The 25,633-nt window shown below is 39.5% G+C and overlaps 1 protein-coding gene across 3 annotated transcripts in view; it reads right to left on the bottom strand.

The window, feature by feature from the left end:
* Positions 1-25,633, bottom strand: part of LOC134342801 (collagen alpha-1(XIV) chain-like) — a 193,030-nt gene that overhangs the window by 156,087 nt on the left and 11,310 nt on the right. For all 3 annotated transcript variants that reach the window (XM_063041387.1, XM_063041386.1, XM_063041388.1), the window contains exons 3-8: positions 15,302-15,406; positions 11,139-11,282; positions 6,348-6,518; positions 5,431-5,625; positions 3,469-3,624; positions 802-921 (exon numbers count right to left, since the gene is read on the bottom strand). In XM_063041387.1, coding sequence (XP_062897457.1) covers positions 802-921; positions 3,469-3,624; positions 5,431-5,625; positions 6,348-6,518; positions 11,139-11,282; positions 15,302-15,406 — 891 coding nt within the window. The remainder of the gene's footprint in view (positions 1-801; positions 922-3,468; positions 3,625-5,430; positions 5,626-6,347; positions 6,519-11,138; positions 11,283-15,301; positions 15,407-25,633) is intronic.

The raw sequence follows: 25,633 nt of genomic DNA, 5'->3' as shown, positions 1-25,633 counted from the left end.
GCCGAATCTGGAGCACTGTGTTCAGTTTTGGTCACCAAATTACAGGAAGGATATAAATAAGGTTGAAAGAGTGCAGAGAAGGTTTACAAGGATGTTGCTGGGATTTGAGAAACTCAGTTACAGAGAAAGGTTGAATAGGTTAGGACTTTATTCCCTGGATCATAGAAGAATGAGGGGAGATTAGATAGAGGTATATAAAATTATGATGGGTGTAGATAGAGTGAATGCAAGCAGGCTTTTTCCACTGAGGCAAGGGGAGAAAAAAACCAGAGGACATGGGTTAAGGGTGAGGGGGGGAAAGTTTAAAGGGAACATTAGTGGGGGCTTCTTCACACAGAGAGTGGTGGGAGTATGGAATGAGCTGCCAGACGAGGTGGTAAATGCGGGTTCTTTTTTAACATTTAAGAATAAATTGGACAGATACATGGATGGGAGGTGTATGGAGGGATACGGTCCGTGTGCAGGTCAGTGGGACTAGGCAGAAAATGGCTCGGCACAGCCAAGAAAGGCCAAAAGGCCTGTTTCTGTGCTGTAGTTTTTGTGGTTTTTCTATGGTTTTCTAAATTATATAAAAATAAAGTTAGAAATACAGGTATGGAATAAAATGTGCATAAATACATAAATGCCTGCATGTATTTACAATGCAAACAACATTATTAAAAGGTGGTTTAAAGTGCTTACAATGCAGAAGTATTTGTGTTTTACACTTTCACAATTATCATAACATTTAATCTCAAATAAAGATTCACATTTGCTCTGAAAATTACTCCCATATTATTAGCAATAATATTATTACTGTACCTGTATACGTGTTGCCCCCCTTGTAGCGTATTTTTTGAACTGCTTCAAGAACTTCATTCTTAGTAGAGTGTGCATTCAGATCCCACTCTGTCCTCGGTTCTCCACTATATTGAGTTAATCCTGTTAAAAGCAGAATAATTGTTCGCAGTGTTTTAATCAATAAGGAGGGTCGCTTAAAAACACTTCCCTCTATATAGCAAATAGGGTCAAATGCTAAAAGGTTTATTAAAGGAACAGCATTCTGATATTTCATTCACTAATTTCCCACTCACACAAAAAAACCTGTCGTTTATTCTCTTTTCTCATCACCTTGTGGAGGAACAGGTTAGGATATCATTCTTTTAAAACTAGCCTCCCTAGATCTTATCCAAGTGAAAGGAAGTACAGCTAAATTTGACCTTGTTCTCACCAATATCTGCCCATGTGTCAATTCCAGCAATACTTTCGCTACTCAGCAATTCAGAGTAAGGATTCCATGCACCACAACAGATGGGATTTCCAGGTGGACTCCAATTTTAATTCTACTTCCCATTCCTATTCCAAAATGTCAGTCCATGGTTTCCTCTACTTCCATGATGAGGCCACTCTCAGGCTGAAGAAGCAACAACTTGTATTCCATCTGGGTAGCCTCCAACCTGATGACATGAACAGTGAATTTTCTAACTTCCAGTAATTTCTCCCCCTCCCCCTTCTCTCTTTTATCATTCCCCATTCCGCTCCCCTCTTACCCCTTTTCTTCTCCTCACCTGCCTATCACCTTCCTCTGCGGCCTCTCCTCCTTCCCTTTCTCACATGGTCCACTCTTCTTTCCTATCAGATTCCTTCTTCTTCTTCAGCCACTTACCTTTTCCACCTCCAACTTCTCATCTGCTCACTCCACCACCACCACCCCTCCCCCACTCACCCACCTTCTTCCTCATCTGGCTTCACCTATCAGCTGCCAGCTTGTACTCCTTCCCTTCCCCCACACCCTCTGATTCTGCTTCTTCCCCCTTCCTTTTCAAGCCTGATGAAGGGTCTTGGCCCAAAATGTTGACTCTTTATTCCTCTGTTGCCTGCCTGCTGGGTTCTTCCAGCATTTTGTGTGTATTGAGAGTAAGGATGCTTTTTAATTCTCTTTATTCTTATTTACGGTTTTCACTTATTGCTGACCTGTTGCCCAAGGTTAAACAATCCAATAAGGTTGAGATTATAGAGCAGTCTTCATGCTTTTATAGTGATCAGAAAGTTAAAAAAAAAAAGATGCTGGAAATCTGAAGTAAAAGCAGAGGATCTTAGAAATACTCAGAAGGAAAAGAGTACTTTTGGAGGGAGAAGCAGAAATAAATTTTATGCTGATCAGGTTCATCAGCCTGACACATTAATGTTATTTTTCTCACTACAGATAATCCCGACCTGCTGAGTATTTCCTGCATTTTTAATTGCACTATTTTTATAATCTAATTTTAACTTCCGTTTCTTTCCATGCATTGCCCCTTTGTTTTGCTATGAATAAAATCAAATTGTTATAATGAATTACTATGACACTTCAACATAACACTCAGTTCAAGGTTTAAAAAGAAAACTAACAGCTCATTATATTATAATACAGACAAAAATCAAAAAGATAGTATTTTTCTTTGTAAAAAACATTGTTCAAATATCCTCATGAGTAAATTGTTTAAAAATGAGTAAATTGTTAAAAAAAGATCCTCCAAATTATCAGTGTAACAAGCTACTTCGTGGAGACAGAAACAACATTAACATTTTTGACCTTTTAGTTGACCAGAAAAGCTAAAGGTTTCATAAGTTTCAAGAAATAAGCAAAAATGAGAATGAAGAAAGTGACAAGAATCAAATAGAAGTGAGAAGACAGTAAGTGATAGAAGGGATAGTGCTTAAAATAATAAGGGACAGAAAAAGGACAAATAAAGAAAGAATGCATTCAGAGTTGTTGAGCTCATTAGCCACTGCAAGTTGTCCCTAGTGTAAAAGCAAGTAATCTGAAGAGAGTTAATGCGAATGTGGGGAAAATAAAAAATAAGTTAGTATAAATGGGTGATGGGTAGCACTGGCTTGATGGGCCAAAGGGCCTGTTATTGTGCCTTATGGGTCTACGATTCCATCTACAACTCTGTAAGAGGTGCAAATAAGAACAGAATCACTAGCTGAAATTGTCGAACTTAAAACTGAATCTGTTAATTTGCATAATATCCAATTAAAAGTCGAGATGCTACTCTTCCACAAAGTACTGAACTTCATAGGAAACAGAGGAGTAAAGATCATGATAGGAGTAAGATGAAGAATTAAAATGAGACGACTGAAAACTCGGAGCTGGGGGCATAATACAACAATGTAATGTCATCTAGAGGTCGTGCAAAGTTTTGCCTGGGACTTCAAATGAGGGAGTTTATTTTTCTCTCATACATACATTTTGTTGTAAAATTTCAAAAGAGGCAACTTCGTGTTTCTAAAATCAATTGATATCCCCGCCTAACCACCTCAAGTTATAAACTTACAGAAAGCAATTAGAGTTGTTGGTTGATATCCTAATGTCAGAGGCAATACCCATTACAATTTTAATACAGCCAGCATGCTTTCTTGAAATGATTTTTATCGTTGATTATTCATAAAACCGATCAGAGTAAAATATGAAGTTTAAAATAAGGGTTGAAGTACTGCACTCACCAGTTCTAATTCCATCTGCACCAATATGAAAAGGTGTAATTAAGTTTATCAAAAACTGGCGGACCAGTCGGAAGTTCATTCTACCGATACTCCATGATCCATCAATTACGATTATAATATCTGCAGCAGCACTTGATGGGCAATTAAATTGAGATCCTGCAATGACAAAATAATCTTATTTATTTTAATCACCTTATCGAAGCAATTCCAATTTGTTAATTCAGATATGAAACATTAACAAAGTTTAACAAAAACTTTAAAGTAGTGGGTAAACAAATATACAAATGTATTAATCATCTGGGTGCTGACTTTGTGCTTTACCCTTAAATCTGAAGAGTCAGAAGGAAAGTACTGCAGTTCTATTGTCTCAGATGTTGCCCTGAATGATGAACCATTCATCAGCACTTTAGAAATTTCATTTGAGATGTAGATACCCAAATTAATCCAAAGACATATTCACTATTAAAGTGGCCTAACTTTCACACATTCAGCAAATGCAGTGTGAGGGCAGATGTGCAGGAAATGGAAAAGATACAAGTGAGGCCAGCAGTGAAGGAAAACCCTGTTAATTGAAGGAGGTCATATCAGATATTCTGGAATGGAAAGCAATCATTCAAAGGATATACATAAAAATAATTATTTTATCAAAGCCTGAATGATTTGATGGAGGAATAATTTTTTGTTACACATTCTGAGCAATGTTGGTCATCTCCAGATTATGGTATGGTTCCATTCTTGTGGGTAGAAGATGCCTGCAGCAGCTGGTCACTGCACCAGCCTCCCAAACACTTGCTTGTATATATAGGCTGTACGTGAGTCAGGGATTCATAAGCTGGAGCAGGCCTGTATGCAACAAGAGCAGTAAAGGGAATAGAGAAATCCTTTAGAACAGTGAACAGTCTTTAGGGGAGGGGGCACATACAAAAATTGCAAGAGGAAACTTCTACCAGAAAATAAGTTCAGTCTTCATGAATTTGCAAGCAATTGGGCTGTATGCTTATTCTGATGCCTGGCACAATGATCTGAGCTTTGTAAGTGATGTGGTAAATGCCCAGTCATTTTCAGCAATTGATTACGTGAAAAAAATGCAATTACATATAAAAGTTTGTTGAACGTCCTTTCAATGCAATCTTTAAATAGATCGGTTATAACATGCAATCACATTTCCAAGGGTTGTCTATTAGAGCCAGCATTGTTAATAACAATTTTCTTCTTTTAATTTTCATTTGTGATCAGAGCATGAGCAGTTCATCACAGACAAATGGCATAGGCAAAACTTCAGACTCAAACTTGAAACTCCGAAATTTAATAAAGAATTACCTGTAATGATCACATTTCCTCCCCTTAATCATCTGCAGGTCCTAGCACACATTACAGTAATAAGTGTGGAAAGGAAATTTCAGAGTAATGGTCAATGTGGATTCATTGTCTTTGAACTATCCATCCTTGTCCAAAAGTTGCTGTTAATAGGGATACATTTTGAAATACTGTGTGAATCCCGTCCAACCCCTCTCCCTTAAAGTAGGAAACATGTTTGTGATGTGAGTGGAATTTCTGTCATGTGAAGAACCAATGTTTAGCAATAATGCTTTACCCAGAAGGGAAATGGAATGGGAACTTCCATGGGTAAATGGTGATATGAATTTTTGGCTTGCTACAGAAAAACAACTGAAAAACTTGTCCTCTATGAAATACCTCAAGTTCCTAGGCACTCTTAAATTGGATAGGTAATTGACAAGAATAGGAGATAGTTGTGAATAAAACTCTAATATAATGCCCAGCAGTCACCATGCAGAACTTGGCTGGCTTATGCGTTGAAGACATCAGAGTGCCAAAGTGATCAGTGCACCCCACAAACTGTGATAAGATTTTCCAAAAAAGACACCAATGTAAATCATAAACAGAACATGTTGACGTTATTCTTGCTTTATCGGATGTTGAAATTATACAGAAACTCCTCACCTTTTGCTGGGAATTCTTCAGACACAGGTTCTTCCTTTCGCTTTTCTTGAACCATTTTCCTTTTATTTTTAGGCAAATTTTGTGTTGCATTTTTCATTTGTGATGTTCGTTCATTTTCAGCAGCAGTGATACTTAACTTCCTCGTTTTGTTCTCTGACACCTTATCTGCTGACTTTCTTCGTTCAGAATTTATCACTGCAAGCATTCGATGAGACTAAGACTTACAATAATTCTAAACTCAGTACAGTAATTGCTTCTATTTCCCAAATGACAATACAATTAACAAAGTCATAAACAGGATTAAATTATAAGCATCATTATCTGGGGTCACCATTGACCTTGTGTGGATGTGGAACAGACTGGGGGTGGTATAATTATACCACTTATATCATCAGTAGGAGATCTTTTCCACTTTGAGAGGCAACTCATATGGTGGGGAGTTTGATGCACTGCCACAGAGATGGTCTGAAGTAAACCATAAAATTCCTGTGCAGCTATCAAGGATATTCACAGTGTACACACCCATTATAATTTATTTTTAAATTAAACCTGGCTATTCTGAGTCGATTTCAGATGTATGCAGTCTGCAGATTGTTTGTCTCCACTGGTACTTCAAAATTATGTTGATTCCTGTGCAAATCATAGGGTTCAGTTGACACCTCACAAACACATTTCCTGCCTACAGCAGGCAGGTGTCATCACCAACCCGTAGAAGAAACCAAGCAGAATAGTGACCGATGAGAATAAGTTAGAATGGGACAGAAAATGTTTTATTGAGACTCTCAGTGCACTCCATTCTGCCTGGGCAGATAGCAATATTACCCTTCTGCCCATCACTGTACCTTTTTATTATCAGACTAAATGGCATTTCTGTTTCTTTGTTGTGTAAAAATTATTCCTGCACTTTGTCTACCTACCTTTTCTGGATTGCGCTCCATGTATCCTTCCTGTTACATTGAGGTCTGTTGCATTACTAGTGGGAATACCAAAGTCGAGCCGAGTACCATTCTCTCCTGTCCCACTTGTGATCCTTTCACTTTGCTTATGCTTGGGAGCTTTCTTTGAACGCTGTTCTTTCAGGACATTTACTAAAATGAAGTGCAACAGGGATCACAATAAAATAAGGTAGCAGCATTAGTCTAAAAATAAGTCATGCTAATAAATCATGAATTACAATTCAATTTATAGCAGCATTTGTTGTTCTAAAGATTAAAATAAACAGAATGAAATATTACATACAATGCAAATGCCAAATTAATAGCGCAGGTCTTTGTTCTGGGTAGAGTATACATTAGTCTGTAACACAAAGTGCACTGAACCTTTTTGGAAATAATAAATATTGCAGGAGAGTAATGGAGCATTAACATATATGGTCTATACTTAGAAGTTGCAGCACCTACAATAAAACACCAGTTCACAATAGTGATAGCCCACATATCAAAGATGGTTACTTGATTCATCTGTAGCAAGGTCCCAAACCAGTGACTTGGATTTAGCCACCACAATGCAATGAATAACTGTGATTTCAGAGAACAGCTAAGAAAGCAGCAATATAATTAACTGTTAGTATTGATGGTAAGAGGAGGGGCTATAGAAACTCAGACTTATCAGTCATGTTGGGAGGTAACAAGAGGGGATTATGAAGAGTATTCCTTCATACTGGCTCAAACTAAATTGTAGAAGATGACAATTGTTGAAATTTTAATCACTACTACTACTATATCAACAGGCCTAGGGGGCCGGCGTCGGGCATAATGACAGACTCTCCACTTCTCCCTCTCCCTCATCAGTGTGTTCAGTTCATCTACATTAGCCGTGCCACTGTCTTCTAGGAGTGTGTTGACCATAGCCTTGGGAGGGCACCCAGGGTTCATCCTCCCGTGCTTGGGCTCCCATATGATGACTGGGCTGGCAGGTAGCTCGGGATGGCATAGACAGTGCCCCGCTCGTTGCAGTCTTCTCGCCTCAATTTTAGTGGAGGGCATCGGTAGGTTGTTATAGAGCTCGACGTTCGTCATGTGCTATTGCCAACTCATGTCAAGAGCCATCCAGAGCATTCATGTAAAGCAACCATCTAGAGGCTTTCGCATCGTCTTGGTGAGTGTCTACGTCTCGCATCCGTACATGAGAATGGACTCTATGACTGCTATGAAAGTCCTCTTTTTAAGCCCTCTGGTCAGGTTCGACTTCTAGATTTCCTTCATGTCGTTCATAGCCCTCCACAGCAGTGCCTTCCGTATCTTTATGTCCTTCTCCGAACTCATCATTCTTGACCCGAGGTACATGTAGTCAAAGACTTTCTTAATAGTATCATTCTTTACGGTCTTGAGAGTACCTTTGTCACAGTTAAACACCACATACTCTGTCTTTTTAGCGTTTATGTGAAGTCCAACTTTATTGCACTCAATTTCCACTTTTCAATTCGAATCAAAGAATAGTGAATAGTGGATTAATAGTAACTGATGGACTAGACTTCCAGATGTTATCAGTTGAATGCTGCATTAGGGAGAAATCCATAATATTTGCGGATTTTGTAGATAATGATGAATTCATAATCTTAATGTCATGGTCCGGTCCGTGAAGCCCGCGTTCTGGTTCACAGTCCGGTCCGTGGACTCCGGACTCCAGGTCCTCCGGCTGTCCCTTGTTTCAGTTGGGCTTAATCATAGGCACCTGATGCTCGTCTTGAGGCTAGGAAAATAAGTAGCCCTGGGTTTGAGTGTGGTGGCTGATTCGTCTCATCAGTATCCCGTCCTCACCTCCGTTGGGGTAAGTCAGGCTGTCTTTGCCGTTTCTCTGAGGCTGGATTGTTCCCTTCTCTTCCCCTTTCTTCTGAAGCCTTGCCTGCAACCTGTGTCTGGAGCCTTTCCCTGCAACCTGGTCAAGTTCTACCGCCTAGATAAGGAACTGTCTGTCGTTGTTTTGAACTGTCTCTGTGTCCATTTGCCGCTACCTAGTGTTGGGAACCGTCTCGTCATGATCAGCATTCTGTGTAGAGTCCCAGCACCAAATCCCATTCCCAAGGAGAGGTCCTGGCTCTGTGTTCCATGTACGAGTCCCGGCCCTAAGTCCTGTTCCCAAGGAGGGGTCCCGTCTCTGTGTTCCATGTCCCTGTGTTCTAGTCTCTCAGGCTTCGTGTTCCCATGCTCTAGACCAAAGCTCTGTGTTCCTGTCCTGTCTCCCAAGACCACGTCATGTCTTCACCTAGTTCCGGAGTCCGAGCCCAAGTCAAGACCCAGGTTCTGGGTCCTTGTCCAGTCTCTGGCTCGGAGTCTGAACCCAAGCCTCGTCATGTCCTCTCCATGAAGTATCCAAGCTATGTTCGGTTCTGTAGCCACGTCATGTCCTCGCCTAGTTCCGGGGTCCAAGCCCGAGTCAAGACCAAGGTTCTGGGTCCTTGTCCAGTCTCCGGCTCAGAGTCCAAGCCCAGACTCCTAGTTCCCAGTTCCTTGTCCTGGTCCCGCTTGCCTAGCCAATGTCCTAGCCGAGGTCTGTGTACTTGTCCCCCGCTCTCTAGTCAAATCCTGTTCCTAGTACTTCAGTGTCTGCGTGTTGCATTTGGGTCCGCCATCAAAGCCCATCTTATGACATTTAATGCTGAATCTGATCATATATTCATGTAGAGGGGGTAGTGAAATGAAAAGGGGCAGAGAAAACTCACAAACTAAATTCCACATATTGTGCAGGTAGCAGAAGCTCGAGTAGAAACGTCTCCAGATGAGAAGGAAAATTGTGACTTACCCAACTCAGTAATGTTATTACAGTAGCTAAGAGTTAAAAGACACCCTGGAATAAACGATCCAATACAACAAAAATCTGCAGTTGATACAGAGCTGGTAATGGAACCAAACTGAAGGATATAATTTCAGGAGAGGAATGAAAAATTAACTGGAAATCAGCACAATTCTGTGCCCAGTTCTGAACAAAGAAAAGCAAGGGAAGTATTTGAACATAACAGAGAATGAAAATGAAAAACCATGAGATTAATATGCACATGGACTCAAAACACTTAACTGTGAGGCTTAAAAAACAACCAGGAGTCATTGGAGAGCTATGTATTATAATTGTCTGTAAACTTTTCAGTGGCTTAATTCATTCAACAAATGAAGGTGCAGCTATAGGGTTTAATCAAGCTCCAGAGAGATGGAAGGAAATTTTTAAAAACTTGAACACAAGATCATGCTATAATTTTGGAAAAAAAAGATACAGGACTTGAAATTCATATCTGCCTGATTTGGGAATATATTGAAACATTCATTTTACTATATGTAACAAAGAGGGAAACATAAGAATTCAAGATCTAAATAGTAAATACACAATTTTTATTTGAAATAAAATGTAATAGATGAAATAGATGTAAAAATTCTTATTGAGACTAATATATTTGTGCAACTGAATGGTTATTTGCAGGAATGGGACCCGTTCTCGGGTTTCAGGACTGGCTGTTGTTCAGCACGCCAAGGGTTCGGCCTGAGAGTCTGGCTCAAATTCGGAAGCCTAAGATCTCGGGGTTGTGGAGATGGGCGGATCGAGGGTCGGTGTCACGGCAGAGGATCCGTGTGTCATCGGGGGAGTCGGAAAATCTACCGCTGTGGGCCCGAAGACCCGGGATCTTTGCAATCTTCAGGCACAGAGCTCGAAAAAAGCGACGTAACGGAATTTTAACATTGTAAACCAGCGAGTTGTTTGTTATGTCTCCCCGCTCGCTGGAAAAAACGAGACACCTCTTTCTCCTTTATTAAGGAGAGAGAGAATCTGTGGTACGTCGAATTCCAGGTAAAACATGGAGTCTCTGGGGTAACTGCACGTCTGTGTCTTTGCTATTGCTTTGCTCACGCTGGAGTGCTCGGTGGCGGTGCCAATGCTTTTCTTTGCCAATGGGGGGAGGGGGGATTGTTGCTCGCTGCCACTTACACACGAGAGGGAGGGGAGTTGGGGGGGACTTTGGGGTTCTTACGTTTAACTGTCATTCTTTCTTTGGGCCACTTCTCTGTTTCCATAGATGTTTGCAAAGAAAAAGCATTTCATTCATTTCTCCGACATTAGATTGGATCTTTCAATCTTTGAACCTTTGACTAGAATGATGAACTGAGAAATGTCTACATATACACATACACACAGGCATTTTTCTGAAGTTCCTTCGTAAACCCGGTCAACTAGAAGTTCATGGAACTAAAGGGAAAATTACTATTTTGATTATAATAAGCTAAGTGCCAGCAGGCAAGTCGGTACACAACTTTGCTGGGTGTGACTAGTGTAATGTTATGGCAGCTTCTATTCACAGCATTTATATGGTTTAAATGATAAAAGAAAAAGCCATTTATATATGTTTTCTAACATAAGACAACACATTAACAATATAGATTGAATTTAATTGCAAAGAGATATAAATGAATTAAATGAATTAGCAGAAATGTACAAGTACATTTTAATTTTGGTAAAGTTAAGTTCATCTGGACATAAAAAGGATAGGAAGATAAAAGAAGCTAGAAGAAATGAAGGTGTTAAGATATCTCTACATTTTGAGCTTTAGAGTAGCTGCAGTGCACAGCAATGTGCTTCTCACTCATTGACAAATTCTGAGTTTGAGTTAATGTTTTCAATAAGGAGGCACATTGATTTCAATTTATTCCCATCTGCTGCACAGTTCAGATTGCATTAAAGCCCAATAATATGCAATGTTTGTGGAATGCAAACTAAGCTCTTACTAATAAACTTCCTTTTGGCGTAATGGTGCTCACGAGTTCCATTAAGCAATAATATCTGAAGTGTGTACTCTTGAGTGGGTGAAAGGCCGACTACAGTTGCTTTTGCTATGTTTGTCTTCAGGATTATTTCCCGTTTGGAGATACCTGAAAGAATCACAATACAAATACAAAATTGTGTTCACAATGGCTACAGTGTTTTGTCATATATATATAAAATCAAGATAAAATCAGTATTGCCCTAATAGTAACTAGACAAAGCATTTCTGCTTAAGCCATCTTTAATTAAAATAATTGCAAAATTAAATATTATTTTTTATTCTCCGTCTTCCTAAAAACAATACAGTAGCTTTAGCAAACAATATAACAGCATGAGCTCATATATCAAATAATGAGTGAACCACTTGGGAACCAAATTAAACATTTATCAAGCTTAAGGACGGCAGTATGTATCGATAAGCCCTGCATCACTGAGACGTTGATGATAACAGTCCTTTGGACCAGCAAAGAGTTGGTGCATTAATGGGTAACAGATGACAAAAATCAGAAGCACGGATGAGTGTCATGTTACCAGCAGCCAAGTTTGTGCCCTCTCCTCACTGCTACTATCAAGGAGATGGTACAGGAGCCTGAAAACATGCACCCAACACTTTAGGAAGAGTTTCTTCTTCTCCAACCCCAGCCCCCGCACTACCATCAGACAATGAACCCATGATATATTTGCTCTCTTTTGGAACTACTTATTCAATTGAATTTTAGTTTTTCAATATAATGTATTGAAATGTATGTTTCCACAAAACAACAAACGCCCGTGATTTTAAACCTGATTCTGATACAAAGTGCAGCAGGTTCATTTTATGGGCTCCACCACCAGGGGACAACGTGGATTACCCAAAGGCTACATTAGAAAATGAATAGATTCTCTTGACCACTTTCTAACTGAGCTGGGATGAATGCTGTATGCAGGAAGTGAATGATTTATTATTCTGGTCAAATATGCATGTTAAAATAGATGTATAGAATAAAGGATCAAATGACTGAAGCAACAATGGCTTTCCACACACATTTTGGCCATCTTAAAAATACAAAATAAAGGAAATTGCAATGTTTTGGATTGGTTTCCATCAGTATACTGATGTCACTTCTAGGCTAACTAATCTGTACAGACATGCACCCCTATTCTGGCAAGGTGCCAAAAGAACATTTTTAACAGTGAAGGTATTTGAACCAGATTTTTTTTTCCTGGCATGAAAACAACTCCTCGCTAACACTGGGGAAACACACTTATAGCTCAGCCCCATGCTTAGAAATGGAACATTTACTTTTGCCTTTTAAAAGAGAATTCTGTATAAACACTGTATATTCACAAAGTGTGCTCCTATATATATAAAAAAAGGAGCAAAGAGGTGACCAAGCTGCTACGAAAGTTATAGAATGTACAGGTTTGAAACCTGGGATCAGAAGGTATGGAAATACGTAAACATATCTGAACATCCTCCTAGAAACAAGGCAGGAGAGAAGGAGGTGGAGAGAAGGAGGTGGAGAGGAACAGCCCTGCATACAAAAGATTTAAACTCCTTCTTACTGATGTGCAACTCCAGCATTTATGTTAGTGGAAGATGGTGCTGAGCGGGTGATGTGGGGGATATAGTTGCGGGGGAGGGGTGGGAGGTGCTAGGAGGGAGTTGCTGTAGGAGATGAGGGGGGTCAGTTTCTATTAAATTACAGCCCAGAGTAAGGTTTGTCCTCTTGTTTCTGACAGGCTATATTGACTCTAACAACAGTGGATCTTTTGGTACTTTTCTCTGTTTTGTTTTATTCAATTTCTGAGAACTGAGTGTCACCGTCAAGGCCAGCATTTAGTAGCCATTTCTAATTGCCCTTCAGACGATCATGTTCTGCCACCTTCGACAATCTTTCTGGCAAAACTACTTTCTCAGCGCCATTGGGTACAACTTTCCAGAATTTACACAGAGTGCCAATGAAGGAACAATAATGGCTTTGTATAATAAGTGGTATGCAACCGGGAGAGGAAGCTCCAGGTGGTGGGGCACCATACTACTGCCTGCATCTTCACAGTGGCTTAGGATGCAGGTTTGGAAGGTGCTGGAGTAGCGAGATGGGTAACTGCAATTCAGTCTACAGATGTAACAGACTACATCCACTGTACATCCATGACAAGACCATAAGACCAAAAGACAAAGCACAATTAGGCTATTTGGCCCATTGTGTCTGCTTTACGATTCGACCGTGGCCGATTTATTTTCCAAACCCATTCTTCTGCCTTCTCCCTGTAACCCTTGATGTCCTTACTAATTAAGAACAAATTCTTTTGAATAAGAATTGATCGATTCTGGCATTGTACTGGATGACTGGAAAATTGCAAATGTTACTCCGCTATTTAAGAACGGTGGGAGGCAGCTGAAAGGAAACTATAGACCTGTTCACCTGACATCAGTGGTCAGAAAGTTGCTGGAATCGATAGTTAGGGATGAGATTATGGAGTACCTGGAGGCACATGACAAGATAGGCTAAAGCCAGCATGGTTTCCTGTAAGGTCATGCACTTTGGTGGAAGAATTAAATGGGCAGACTATTATTTAGATGAAGAGAGAATTTAAAATGCAGAGATGCAAAGGGACTTGAGAGCCCTTGTGCAGAATACCCTAAAGGTTAACTTCCAGGTTGAGTTAGTGGTGAAGAAGGTGAAAGCAATGTTCACTTTTAGAGGTATAGAATGTGAGAGCAGGGATGTGACGTTGAGGCTCTATAAGGCACTCATGAGACCACACTTGGAGTATTATGTGCAGTTTTGGCCTCCTTATTTTCAAAAGGGTATACTGACATTGCAGTGAGTTCGGAGAAGATTCACGAGAACGATTCCAGGAACGAAAGGGTTACCGTATGAGGAACATCTGGCAGCTCTTGGGCTGTATTCCTTGGAGTTCAGGAGAATGAGGGGGGATCTCATAGAAACATTCCAAATGTTAAAAAGCCTGAACAGATTAGATATAGCAAAGTTAATTTCCATGGTAGGGGAGTCTAGGACAAGAGGGCACGACTTCAGGATTGAAAGACATCCATTTGGAACAGAGATGCGGAGAAATTACTTCAGTCAGAAGGTGGTAAATCTGTGGAACTTTTTGCCATGCGCGGCTGTGGAGGCCAAGTCACTTAAGGCAGAGACAGACAGGTTCCTGATTAGCCAGGGCATCAATGGGTATGGGGAGAAGGGAGGGCAGTTGGGATGACTAGAAGAATTGGATCAGCCGTGATTGAATGGTGGAGCAGACTCGATGGGCCAAATAGCCTGCTTCTGCTCCTATATCTTATGGTCTTAAGAACCTATCAATGTCTACGTTAAATATGCCCAAAGACTTGGTCTCCACAGCTGCCTGTGGAAATGAATTCCACAGATTCACCATTCCTCTGACTCAGGAAATTGCTCCTCATTGCTGTTCTAAAGGGATGTCCTTCTATTCTGAGGCTGTGAAATCTGGTCCTGGACTCTTCCACTACTGAAAACATCCTCTCCATATCCACTCTGTTCTAGGCATTTCAATATTCAGTTTGCTTCAATGTGACCCCCCATCCCACCCTCTAACCTCTTCAATTGCTCCTCATATGTTAACTCTTACTTTCCAGGGGTTATTCTCATACACCACCTCTGAACTGTCCAATGCCAGCACATTCCTTCTCAGATGGATGGGGGATATTCATGTTCAGAGTGATTCAAAGGGTTCAAGTCAATTAAGCCGGATGATATGAAACCTCTTGGCAGCTAATGAAGCTGTATTCATTCAGGCAAGTAGAGAGTATTCCTTCACACTCCTGACATGCCTTGTCAGGAGAGATTTTCGGATCTGAATACCCAGAGTCCAACCAGCACCTGTAACCAAAGTGTTTATGTGGTTGGTCAAGTTGAGTTTCTGGTCAATTGTGACTCCAAAGTGTTGGTGTTAAGTACACGATGAATGTAATACCTTTTAATATCCATATCCATAGCTGTTTTATCAAAGACCATCCTCAGATCGGGTCAGAAGGGATATTTGTGCCGATCATTGCTCAATGTTCAGTTTCAGTGGGAGAAGTCAGGATGAAAACTCATAAGAACTATAGAGCTGCAGCTCACATCCCATCAAGCGTATGTAACGGAAATCTCCTTACCTGAAGATGGTTTAACTCGTATTTTGTACCCTTGTTTGTTTCCATCAACTTCTTTCCATTTCATCTGCAGTCTGTCCCCTGATAGAACAGTTAATTTCAATCTACCTGATTGAAAAACAGAAAGAGAAAATGTACCATTAGAAGTGGATCCCTCAAAAACATAGATTTCCCAGGATAACCAACTTCATCATATTGCAGCCAAGTTGTCCTAATCAATTAATGTTCCTCAAGAAAGATGTAGAGAATACTTTAGATAATGCAAGTGTGGAGCTATTACCTTCTGTTACGAACTGGTTCCCTGTCTTTGATCAACATTATTTACTTATTCCATTTATATGAATCATGAGGATAATAAAAGCATCAAATGTTAGTTGCACAATGACTCATGTCACAGCCACAAACAATGCACTTCAAGTGTTTATGCTTTACGTGCAAGGGATAAGCTGCAGGGAACTGCTAATGAATCACAATTAACTTTACAAATTCAAAGGCCCTGTAGTCCATAAAGGGTGGTGAGATTATACAAAATGAATCTCTACACAAAATGTACACTGCCAGAGAAAGCCAGAGAGGTGGATATAATTACAACACTTTAAACACATTTGGACTAGTATATAGATCGGTATGGTTTAGAGAGATACGAGCCAAATTCAGGCAAAAGGTGCTATCTCATGGGGCCTATTTCCATGCTGTATGACTCCATCATTGTTTGCTTAGTACCAGATTTAAAACTTTTACATAATTTAAGAATTAGGAACAGCAGGAGAGGGCTGACTCGTCCACTTCATCAAGAACGTTGGAGCAGACACAATGGTGAATCTTTAAACTCAGCTTCATTTTTGACATTATCCAAATTTCCTTGATCCTCTTATCATCTAGAAATCAGTTATGTAACTAATGTCTCAGTAATATCTGATTATTATTGTAAATATATTGTTTGATTAAGCATTCTTTGTTGTTTAAATAATTCATTACAGGTTATATGAAAAAGTATGTGAATGGCATACATCATTACACCACTAATAGTGCACGCCTCACAAAAGTTAAAAATGGAACTAGACAAGTCATCTTTTTCTTTCAATTAGTTTATTGTTTTGAAGTTACAAAACGTAACAGTGTCGATGAGGAGGTTTTAAATGACTACCTACCTGTTGAAAGTATCTGCATGCTGTTGATGCACAAGGATTACACAACAGTGCTGAGAAAATTCAAGCAGTGGTGGATGCCCTATGGCCAAAGGTCATGTCACAGTTGCAGTCCTTTTTAAGATTTGTCAATTACTATAGTAGATTCCTGCCAATCCTCACTACTGTGCTCCATCCTTGACCACCACACTACATATCAGAAAGAAATGGCAACGGACAAAGCAGTGTGAAGTGACTTCCAAAAGGTAAAGGAAATGGCAACATCAAACACTGCAAGCACACATTATGATCACCTTCCAGTGAAGCTTGCCTGTGACACCTCGCCTTATGGTATATGTACAATCATATCACATGTTAGCAGTGATGGAAGTGAATGTCCCATAGCCTTTGCATCACTTGCCACTGCAAAGAAAAATTATGCTCAGATTGGCAGAAAGGTCTTAAGTCTGGTTTGGAGTGCAAAACTTTTCAACCAGTATCTGTATAGGAGAGAGTTTAGCCTTGTTATTGATCAGCAACCACTAGTGTCCATTTTCAATCCATAGAAAGGTGTTCTGCTAACAGCAGGAGCCCAAATGCAGAGATGGTCTCTGTTTCTAGGAGGACACAAATATAAGACTGATTTCAACAGGACAACCAATCGTGGAAATGCTGATGTATTGTCCCATTTACCCCTGGAAAAGCAAATATCTGAAAAATTTACAAAATTGGACACTCCTCTTGACGTATTCTCCCTAATGCAAATCACAAGTCTTCCTATTACAGCGGAGATGATCCAACGGGAAACCAGGAAAGACCCCACGCTGACTCATGTCAACATGGCAACCTAAAATGGCTGGAATGTGCAGTATCCCTATTTTTATGAAAGCCATGATGAACTTGCCCTTGACAGAGGTCACCTTATGTGGGATGGAAGAGTGCTGTATCATCCAAACTGAGTGTTAAAGTGTTGGAGCGGTTATCTAGGCACGGTCAAAATGAAAGTGTTGGCTTGAAGCTTCATCTAGTGGCCGAGGATAGATCAGCATATTGAACAGCTTGTGATCTACTGTTCAGGATGCCAACATATCCAGAAGAAAGGTATCCAGAGCTGTCAGAAATACTTCCTACAGCCCCAGAGTCAATTCCTACAACCACTATGGAAGAGGCCCTAGAACCTGAGGCTGTTTCACAGCCACAAATCTCACCTACCAAGCAGAGTGTAATATTGATTAAGCATTCCTTGTTTTAATAATTCATTATGGATTATAATAAAAGTGTGTGAATGGCATACGTCTTTACACCACCACGTCATAAGTGCACACATCGCTTAAAGTAAAAAGAAAGTTACACACATCTCTTGGCTCACTTTTTTCCTTTCAACTAGGAGCTACAAAACATAACACTATCAATCTTTATTTTGAATGGACTCAGGAATTGAGTCTCTACAGTCCTACAGGGGAGAGAATTTCAAAGATTCACCATTTTCTGAATGAAGAAAAAATTCTTCATCTCATTCCTAGTGGCCGATCACTTATTCTGAGATTATGATCCTCAATTCTAGACTCCTCAGTCTGACTAAACATTCTCTTTACACCCATCACATCATGTCCTGTAAGAATTTTGTAAGTTTCCATGAAACCATCTCTCATTCTTTTAAACACTAGACAATATGGGCTTAGTTTACTCAATAATTCCTTACATGTAAAATTCACCATTCCAGGAACCAATCTACTTTGTTTTCAAGCAATACACACAAAATGCTGGTGGAATGCAACAGGCCAGGCAGCATCTATAGGAAGAAGTACAGTCGACGTTTCGGGTCAAGACCCTTCGTCGGGACTGACGGAAAAAAGAGATAGTAAGAGATTTGAAAGTGGGAGGGGGAGGGGGAAATCCAAAATTATAGGAGAAGACAGGAGGGGAGGGATGAAGCTAAGAGCTTTTCCTTCGCTACATCGATGACTGCATTGGCGCTGTTTCCTGCACGCATGCTGAGCTCGTTGACTTCATTAACTTTGCCTCCAACTTCCACCCTGCCCTCAAATTTACCTGGTCCATTTCCGACACCTCCCTCCCCTTCCTTGATCTTTCTGTCTCTATCTCTGGAGACAGCTTATCTACTAATCTCTACTATAAGGCCACAGACTCTCACAGCTACCTGGACTATTCCTCTTCCCACCCTGTTACTTGTAAAAATGCCATCCCCTTCTCTCAATTCCTCCATCTCCGCCACATATGCTCTCAGTATGAGGCTTTTCATTCCAGGAAGAAGGAGATGTTCTTCCCTTTTTAAAGAAAGGGGCTTCTCTTCCTCCACCATCAACTCTGCCCTCAAACACATCTCTCCCATTTCACGCACATCTGCTCTCACCCCACTAGGGATAGGGTTCTTGTCCTCAACCTACCACCCCACCAGCCTCCGGGTCCAACATATAATTCTTCGTAACTTCCGCCACCTCCAACGGGATCCCACCACCAAGCACATCTTTCCCTCCCCCTACTTTCTGCTTTCCGCAGGGATCGCTCCTTACATGACTGCCTTGTCCATTCGTCCCCCCACCCCTTCCCACCGATCTCCCTCCTGGCACTTATCCTTGTAAGCGGAACAAGTGCTACACATGCTCTTACACTTCCTCCCTCACCACCATTCAGGGCCCCAGACAGTCCTTCCAGGTGAGGCAACACTTCACCTGTGAGTCTGCCGGTGTGATATACTGTGTCTGGTGCTCCCAGTGCGGCCTTCTATATATTGGTGAGACCCGACGCAGACTGGGAGACCGCTTCGCTGAACACCTATGTTCTGTCTGCCAGAGGAAGCAAGATCTCCCAGTGTCCACACATTTTAATTCCACGTCCCATTCCCATTCCAATATGTCAATCCATGGCCTCCTCTACTGTCGAGATGAAGCCACACTCAGGTTGGAGGAACAACACCTTATATTCCGTCTGGGTAGCCTCTAACTTGATGGCATGAACATTGATTTCTCTAACTTCCGTTAATGCCCCTCCTCCCCTTCTTACCCCATCCCTATTTTTTTCCTTCTCTCTTTCCCTCTCACAATAACTCCTTGCCTGTCCTCCATCTTCCTCTGGTGCTCCCCTCCCCCTTTCTTTCTTCCAAGGCCTTCCGTCCTATGATATTCCCCCTTCTCCAGCCTTGTATCCCTTTTGCCAATCAACTTCCCAGCTCTTAGCTTCATCCCTCCTTCTCCTGTCTTCTCCTATCATTTTGGGTCTTCCCTTCCCCCTTCCACTTTCAAATCTCTTACTATCTCTTTCCTCCGTCAGACCTGATGAAGGATCTCGACCCGAAATGTTGACTGTACTTCTTCCTATAGATGTTGCCTGGCCTGCTGCGTTCCACCAGCATTTTGTGTGTGTTGCTTGAATTTCCAGCATCTGCAGATTTTCTCATGTTTGCTACTTTGTTTTCACTCTCTTCCCTTTGTGCCAAATAAATTCTCTTTTTGGGTAAAAAGATCAAAACTGGACATAATATTCCAAATGCATCTTAACAAGCCCTGTATTATTATTGAGCAATATCTTTACTACAGGAGGATTTGATTATATAATTAAATGCCAGCATACCATTTACCTTAATAACTGCTTACTGAGTGTGTGTGTTAGCTTTCAATGACTTACAATCAAGGATACCTAGATCACTTTATTCAAAGGGATCTCTTGTCTCTCACCATTTGAAAGAGACTAGTTTTTTATTTTGTGCACCAAAGTGAATAACCCTACATTTTAAAAACGCAAACAACAGGAATTCTGCAGATGCTGGAAATTCAAGCAACACACATCAAAGTTGCTGGTAAACGCAGCAGGCCAGGCAGCATCTCTAGGAAGAGGTACAGTCGACGTTTCAGGCCAAGACCCTACATTTTTCCACATTACATTCCATCTGCCATATAAATCAATTAAACATTATTTATCCTTATTAAATCTACGCAGTCGCTAGTCAATTCTATTCTTCTGCTGTTACATCCTTCATTGTATATTTGCCCACAGATGACTTTAAGAAAACAGGTCAGCAATTCCCTTTCTTCTCCATACCCCCTACCAGAGGTAGATAAGGTCACACTTGCAGGACTGAGGGAATGTTGGAGAATAATAACCAATTCAGCCACTACCTCTACATCCACCTCTTTCAAAACATTAGCATCCCTAATTTCCTTTAGATCTTCATTCTTGTCAAGTCTTGGTCTGCTTCTATTCCTGAAAGGATTTTTTTATATTTTGTCCATGAAGATAGGTATAAAATATGTTTTTGATTTCTCTGCTGTTTCCTTTTTCCCATTATAACCTCTCTCATCTTTGTCTGTAAGTGACCCACGTTTTGCTTCTTTCCCGTTTACTCTCATATTCTTAATGAATTCCTTAATTCTCCTTTGATGAATTTTAAAATGCTCCTAATCTGCAGGCCTGCACTTTTGGCAACATAGTAAGTTTTTTCCTTCAACTTAATACTTACTACAATTTCTCTGGTTGGCCTGAGAAAAGCCACTTTTCCTGTTGGGTATTTTTCAAAATTAAAACTTTAACTGCTGGCCAATGTCATAAGCTTTAGTGCAGTTTTCCTAATAACTACAGCCAAATCACAGCACAGATCCTTGCAGTTTATGTTTGGACCTCTAACCTCTGACCAAAGTACATCACTTTCAAACTTAGTGTAAATTTTGTCATATAATAGTCACTCTTTCCAAAGGGTCAGATTAATTAATCATGAACTAACCCTTTTTCATTTTCGCATCTCACATAGAGAAACAGACCATCTACCTTATTACCACTGTTTGGACTAGTCCAGAATATACCCGCAGTGTATGTAGATTAAAGATTTTAAAAATATAATATAGTTATTACTTTGTGAACATTTCTTTCAATGTTTTGGTTCAGCAAACAGGAAAAAGAAATCTCCGATAATTACAATGAAATCAAACAATTTGGAATCCCATAATTGAAGAATGTATTATGACAGATTCCCCTAGGTGTCTCAAAGCAGTACAAAATATCAATAATAACCCCCTCTAGATTTCAACAATTAAACTGACATGAAATATGCAACACTCCAAAATATATAAACGTAGATAAACTGAATAAATATGGTGTATTTTGCCCTGCCGCAGGAAAGAAGAACAAATCTCATTTTATTGCACTTAATTATGCTGTAAGAACGTTCTAAAAACAAGAAAAAAAAAGAAAATTTGCAGATGCTGGAAATCCAAGCAACACACACAAAATACTGGAGGAACTCAGCAGGCCAGGAAGTATTGTGGAAAAGGGTATAGTCAACATTGACTATACTCTTTTCTATAAATGTTGCCTGGCCTGCTGAGTTCCTCCAGTACTTTGTGTGTGTTGCCTGTCTTTTTACATAACCCTTTTTATTCATTTCAGCTGTAAATCTATTTAATTTCTTTATGTCCCTGGTTTCAACTATTTTTATAATAGCCATATTATGCCTGTGACTACGGAAGTTAAAATCTATGGAAAATGCTTATAGATTTAACAATTTGATAATGTCACACCCAAGCTGTTTTTGATATTATCTATAAACATATGTTAATCTCCACGGATTAGTAATTAGATTAATGCAAATGATTAATAAAGTAAATAATCAATTATGTACATATTATATCATATTCTACATTGTGATTCATTTCTTGCAGGGATTTACAGGAAAATAAAGAAATACAAAAGAATTTGTGATTAAGAAAACGATGCATAAACTTGACAAACAATCAATGTGGAAAAGATGACACATTGTGCAAGTTAATTAACTAGATAGATAAACAATCAATCAAATGAATGAATGATGCGGAGAGCTTCAGTTGTAGCGTTCTTGAAAGTGAATCTGTAGGTTGTGGAATCTGATCAGAGTCGAGGTGTGTGAAGTTATCCATGTCGGTTCATGTGCCTGATGGTTGCAAGCTAATAACTGTTTCTGAATTAGTGGTGTGGGATCTAAGGCGTCTGTATCTCTTGCCTGATTTTAGTAGCAAGAAGAGAGCATGGCCTGGTTGATGGGGGTCCTTGATGAGGGAAATTGTGGGAGATAAAAACCTTCAACTCTATCTTAAAATAACTTAGATAAAAGCAAATGAGGTCACTTCACCTACAAAGTAATGAGTGGCTAAGGAAGAAACAAGCTTTGCACAATATTTTTGCTGGTATAGGTAGAAAAAAGTTATCTTGATGCATGCCACCAATAATGATTTCAGTGATTCTGTCATTTTACTTCTGAAAAAACATCTCAAACATTACCCTAAATCCCATTGCATACTGACAGACCTGCAAGTTCCAACATTTTCAGTAACACATTATTTTCAATTTCATTGATGCTTCATTATCAAATGAATAAGCTAAAACTCCTCAGTATAATACGGTACTGTTAATAACAATATCATCTTTACAGAGGCACGCTACAATGGACATCTTAAATCTATACTAACTGTACCAGCTGCATGCTGGAAATGGTCTTCCTGTGACAATTACATTTAGGATCAATGATGAAGGCTTTCGTCCTCATGAACCCAATTAGTATTGCCCAGTATAATCTTTTTGTTACTGAAACAGTGCATTCACTCTATCCAGCCACAGAGCGAAAGGAAACAATAGCTACTTACTAGAAACAATATCAATTCCTTAGGAACGATAATACTGTAAGTTCAATAAAACCACTTAGGGTGTATCGAGTGAAACTGACTGAGAAGGCTTTCCTATTACTTACTTAAGATATATTAAGACACTTTACTAGATTTATTTCTCGTAGCAATGCTATACAGTTATGAAAGGGTAATTAGTTATGAGATCGTAAGGAGAAAAAGGCTTTACACTGGGTCAGTTAATCTAAAAGTGCTTTGTTGCTGTATTCCTTGTTGCACTGAATACTGAATTGAGTGAATAATTAGCAACTGCCGGTTGCTTTATCTACAACTATAACTCACATTTTGTACTTGCAAAAAAAAAATGCTACTCATTTTCTTTATTTCCTGCACAACAGCCATTAAACATTTAAATGGCAGATGGAAAGTGAAGACCACAAAGAAGAGTTCATATTGCACATATAAATACACATTTGTTCTGTTCTTGAATACTGAAATTGTCATTTGATTAAATGGCACAGACAGCACACAAGAATATTACATATGAGTTATGAACAACTGATGCTATTCAGTGCTAACATACTACAATTGTTAGTACGATATCATTAGCCAAGTGCTTTGACAGTCATCTTAATAATTCAAGTGATAAGATACTAACATTTGTTGTAGGCGATAGTCACATCTGTCTGTAACAGAATATGTACACCGAGGTTTACACCATTTGGTTCTGACAAATTAAGTAAAGGACAAAGCTCAAAATTTCACTTGCTGGGTTTATTTTAGTAAAATCTGATAGCTTGTCTAATAAACAAAAATTGGTGAAGAACTGATAGCCAAAAAAGAATACATTCAGAATAGCAAATACCTAATTGATATTCTACTAGATTTTTCCTGGAACTCTTCACTGTGACCCAAAAATCATACCAGAAAGAGATGCTGTGAGGTACTTTAAGACTTAGATACTATTCTTGTTCTAAGGTAAAGCTGTGTGTAAAATAGGGCCACCTCGGAGCCATTTGGGAGTAATTTATAGTCAAGCATTTGGACCATTGATTCCCATCTTTTAGGTGCAAGTTCATTTCCACTTCTAAGAGTGTGCATTGTTTCCCAGACTAGGGATGGGGTTGTGTCAGAATCTATTCTCACAGAGGGTGGTAAAGCTCTCATGTGGGGGAGGTATGGAGGCTAGATTACTGAGGGTTTTTAAAGCAGTAAATAATCTTTTGAAAGAGTAGGGAATTGAATGCTATGGAGAGCTGGCACAAAAGAGGAAATAGGGCCTGAGCAGGCTTCAGTAACTAAAGTGACCTAATCAGATTCCTCTTCTTTTATACTTCTTACCTTTCTATATTTATGCTTTATTTAATTACGAACTTAAAGTTGGACGATATAGTTTTAAAAAGTTGTTAATATACTGTAGATTTATTATGGCACAAAGCTATTGCTAAATGGGCAGTGGGAGAGTTCATTAAAAGCTCTCATTAAAAGTGACCTTCCCTTCTAGAAATAGTTATGTTCGTAGTTTAATAAGTTATGACAGATAAGGGTTCAAACATTATGAACAATGTGTACTACTCTACATTTCTATAGTGTACTTTTCTGTGAATTTGCTCACAGGCAATGAAAGGATGCACTACTTTGCAATCTCATGCCAACTATATATAAAACCAATAAAGGTGATTTAACAGATAAAAGTTCTTTTTCAGTATTTGACCTCGTGTTTAATGGTGCATGAAGTTCAGTTTTGTCTCATTTGAAACCTTGAAAATATATGATAATTCTTGTGACAAATCTCAGCTCAACTGGCACTGATGCAAAGGATATTTTTGTAAAAATCAAAATATTTTAAATATTTAACTAAAATGTATCTATTACATTGCTGCAATATGAAAAATGTACCATGAAACTAGAAAGATATTAACTCTTTCTCTACAGATATTGCCTGTATAACTGAATAACTCAATACATCTGCTACTTCTTATCTTGATACAAAATATGCGTACACCACTTTTACTATTTTATGCTATTGACCATTTGAATACTTGACCCAGTGATGGTATAGTCACCATAAAAATTACTCATTATAAGGGAAGGTCCCTGGGGAAAAAATGGCATACAGATGCATACAAGCTTGGATATGGGGATACAGACTTCAAGAGCTATATTAATTTAACAATGCCCCAGAATAATTAAAAGTCTGTGGAATTAGCTGATCACCAGTAGCACATGTAGGAAATTAACAGACAGGAGAGAATAGTGATAATAGGTGTTGAGGTTTTTGCTCTTAATATGTATTAAAGATTTGGATATGGATGTGTAGAGTAAATTTTTTTAATTTTGCAGATGATGCAGAACTAAGAGTGTACAAACCCACTTTAGAGAGAATTGTCGTACACTGCTAGAAGACATCAATAATATGGTTTAATGCTTAAACAGTTTGTTCTTCCTGATGCAACAGAATAGAGAAACGATGGAGCTCAGAGGGTATGGGCCAAACACAGGAAATTGAGATTAGCTGGGTGGGTGCTGTGGTTGCACAGACTGGTTGGGCAGAGGGCTCTGAATCTGTGGAGGATCTGACTCTGTAAGCTGTCCGCGAA

Source organism: Mobula hypostoma, chromosome 2, assembly GCF_963921235.1.
Source record: "Mobula hypostoma chromosome 2, sMobHyp1.1, whole genome shotgun sequence".
Lineage (NCBI taxonomy): Eukaryota > Metazoa > Chordata > Chondrichthyes > Myliobatiformes > Myliobatidae > Mobula > Mobula hypostoma.
The sequence above is the reverse complement of the archived record's forward strand: the minus strand, read 5'-3'. Positions and strand labels throughout refer to the sequence as shown.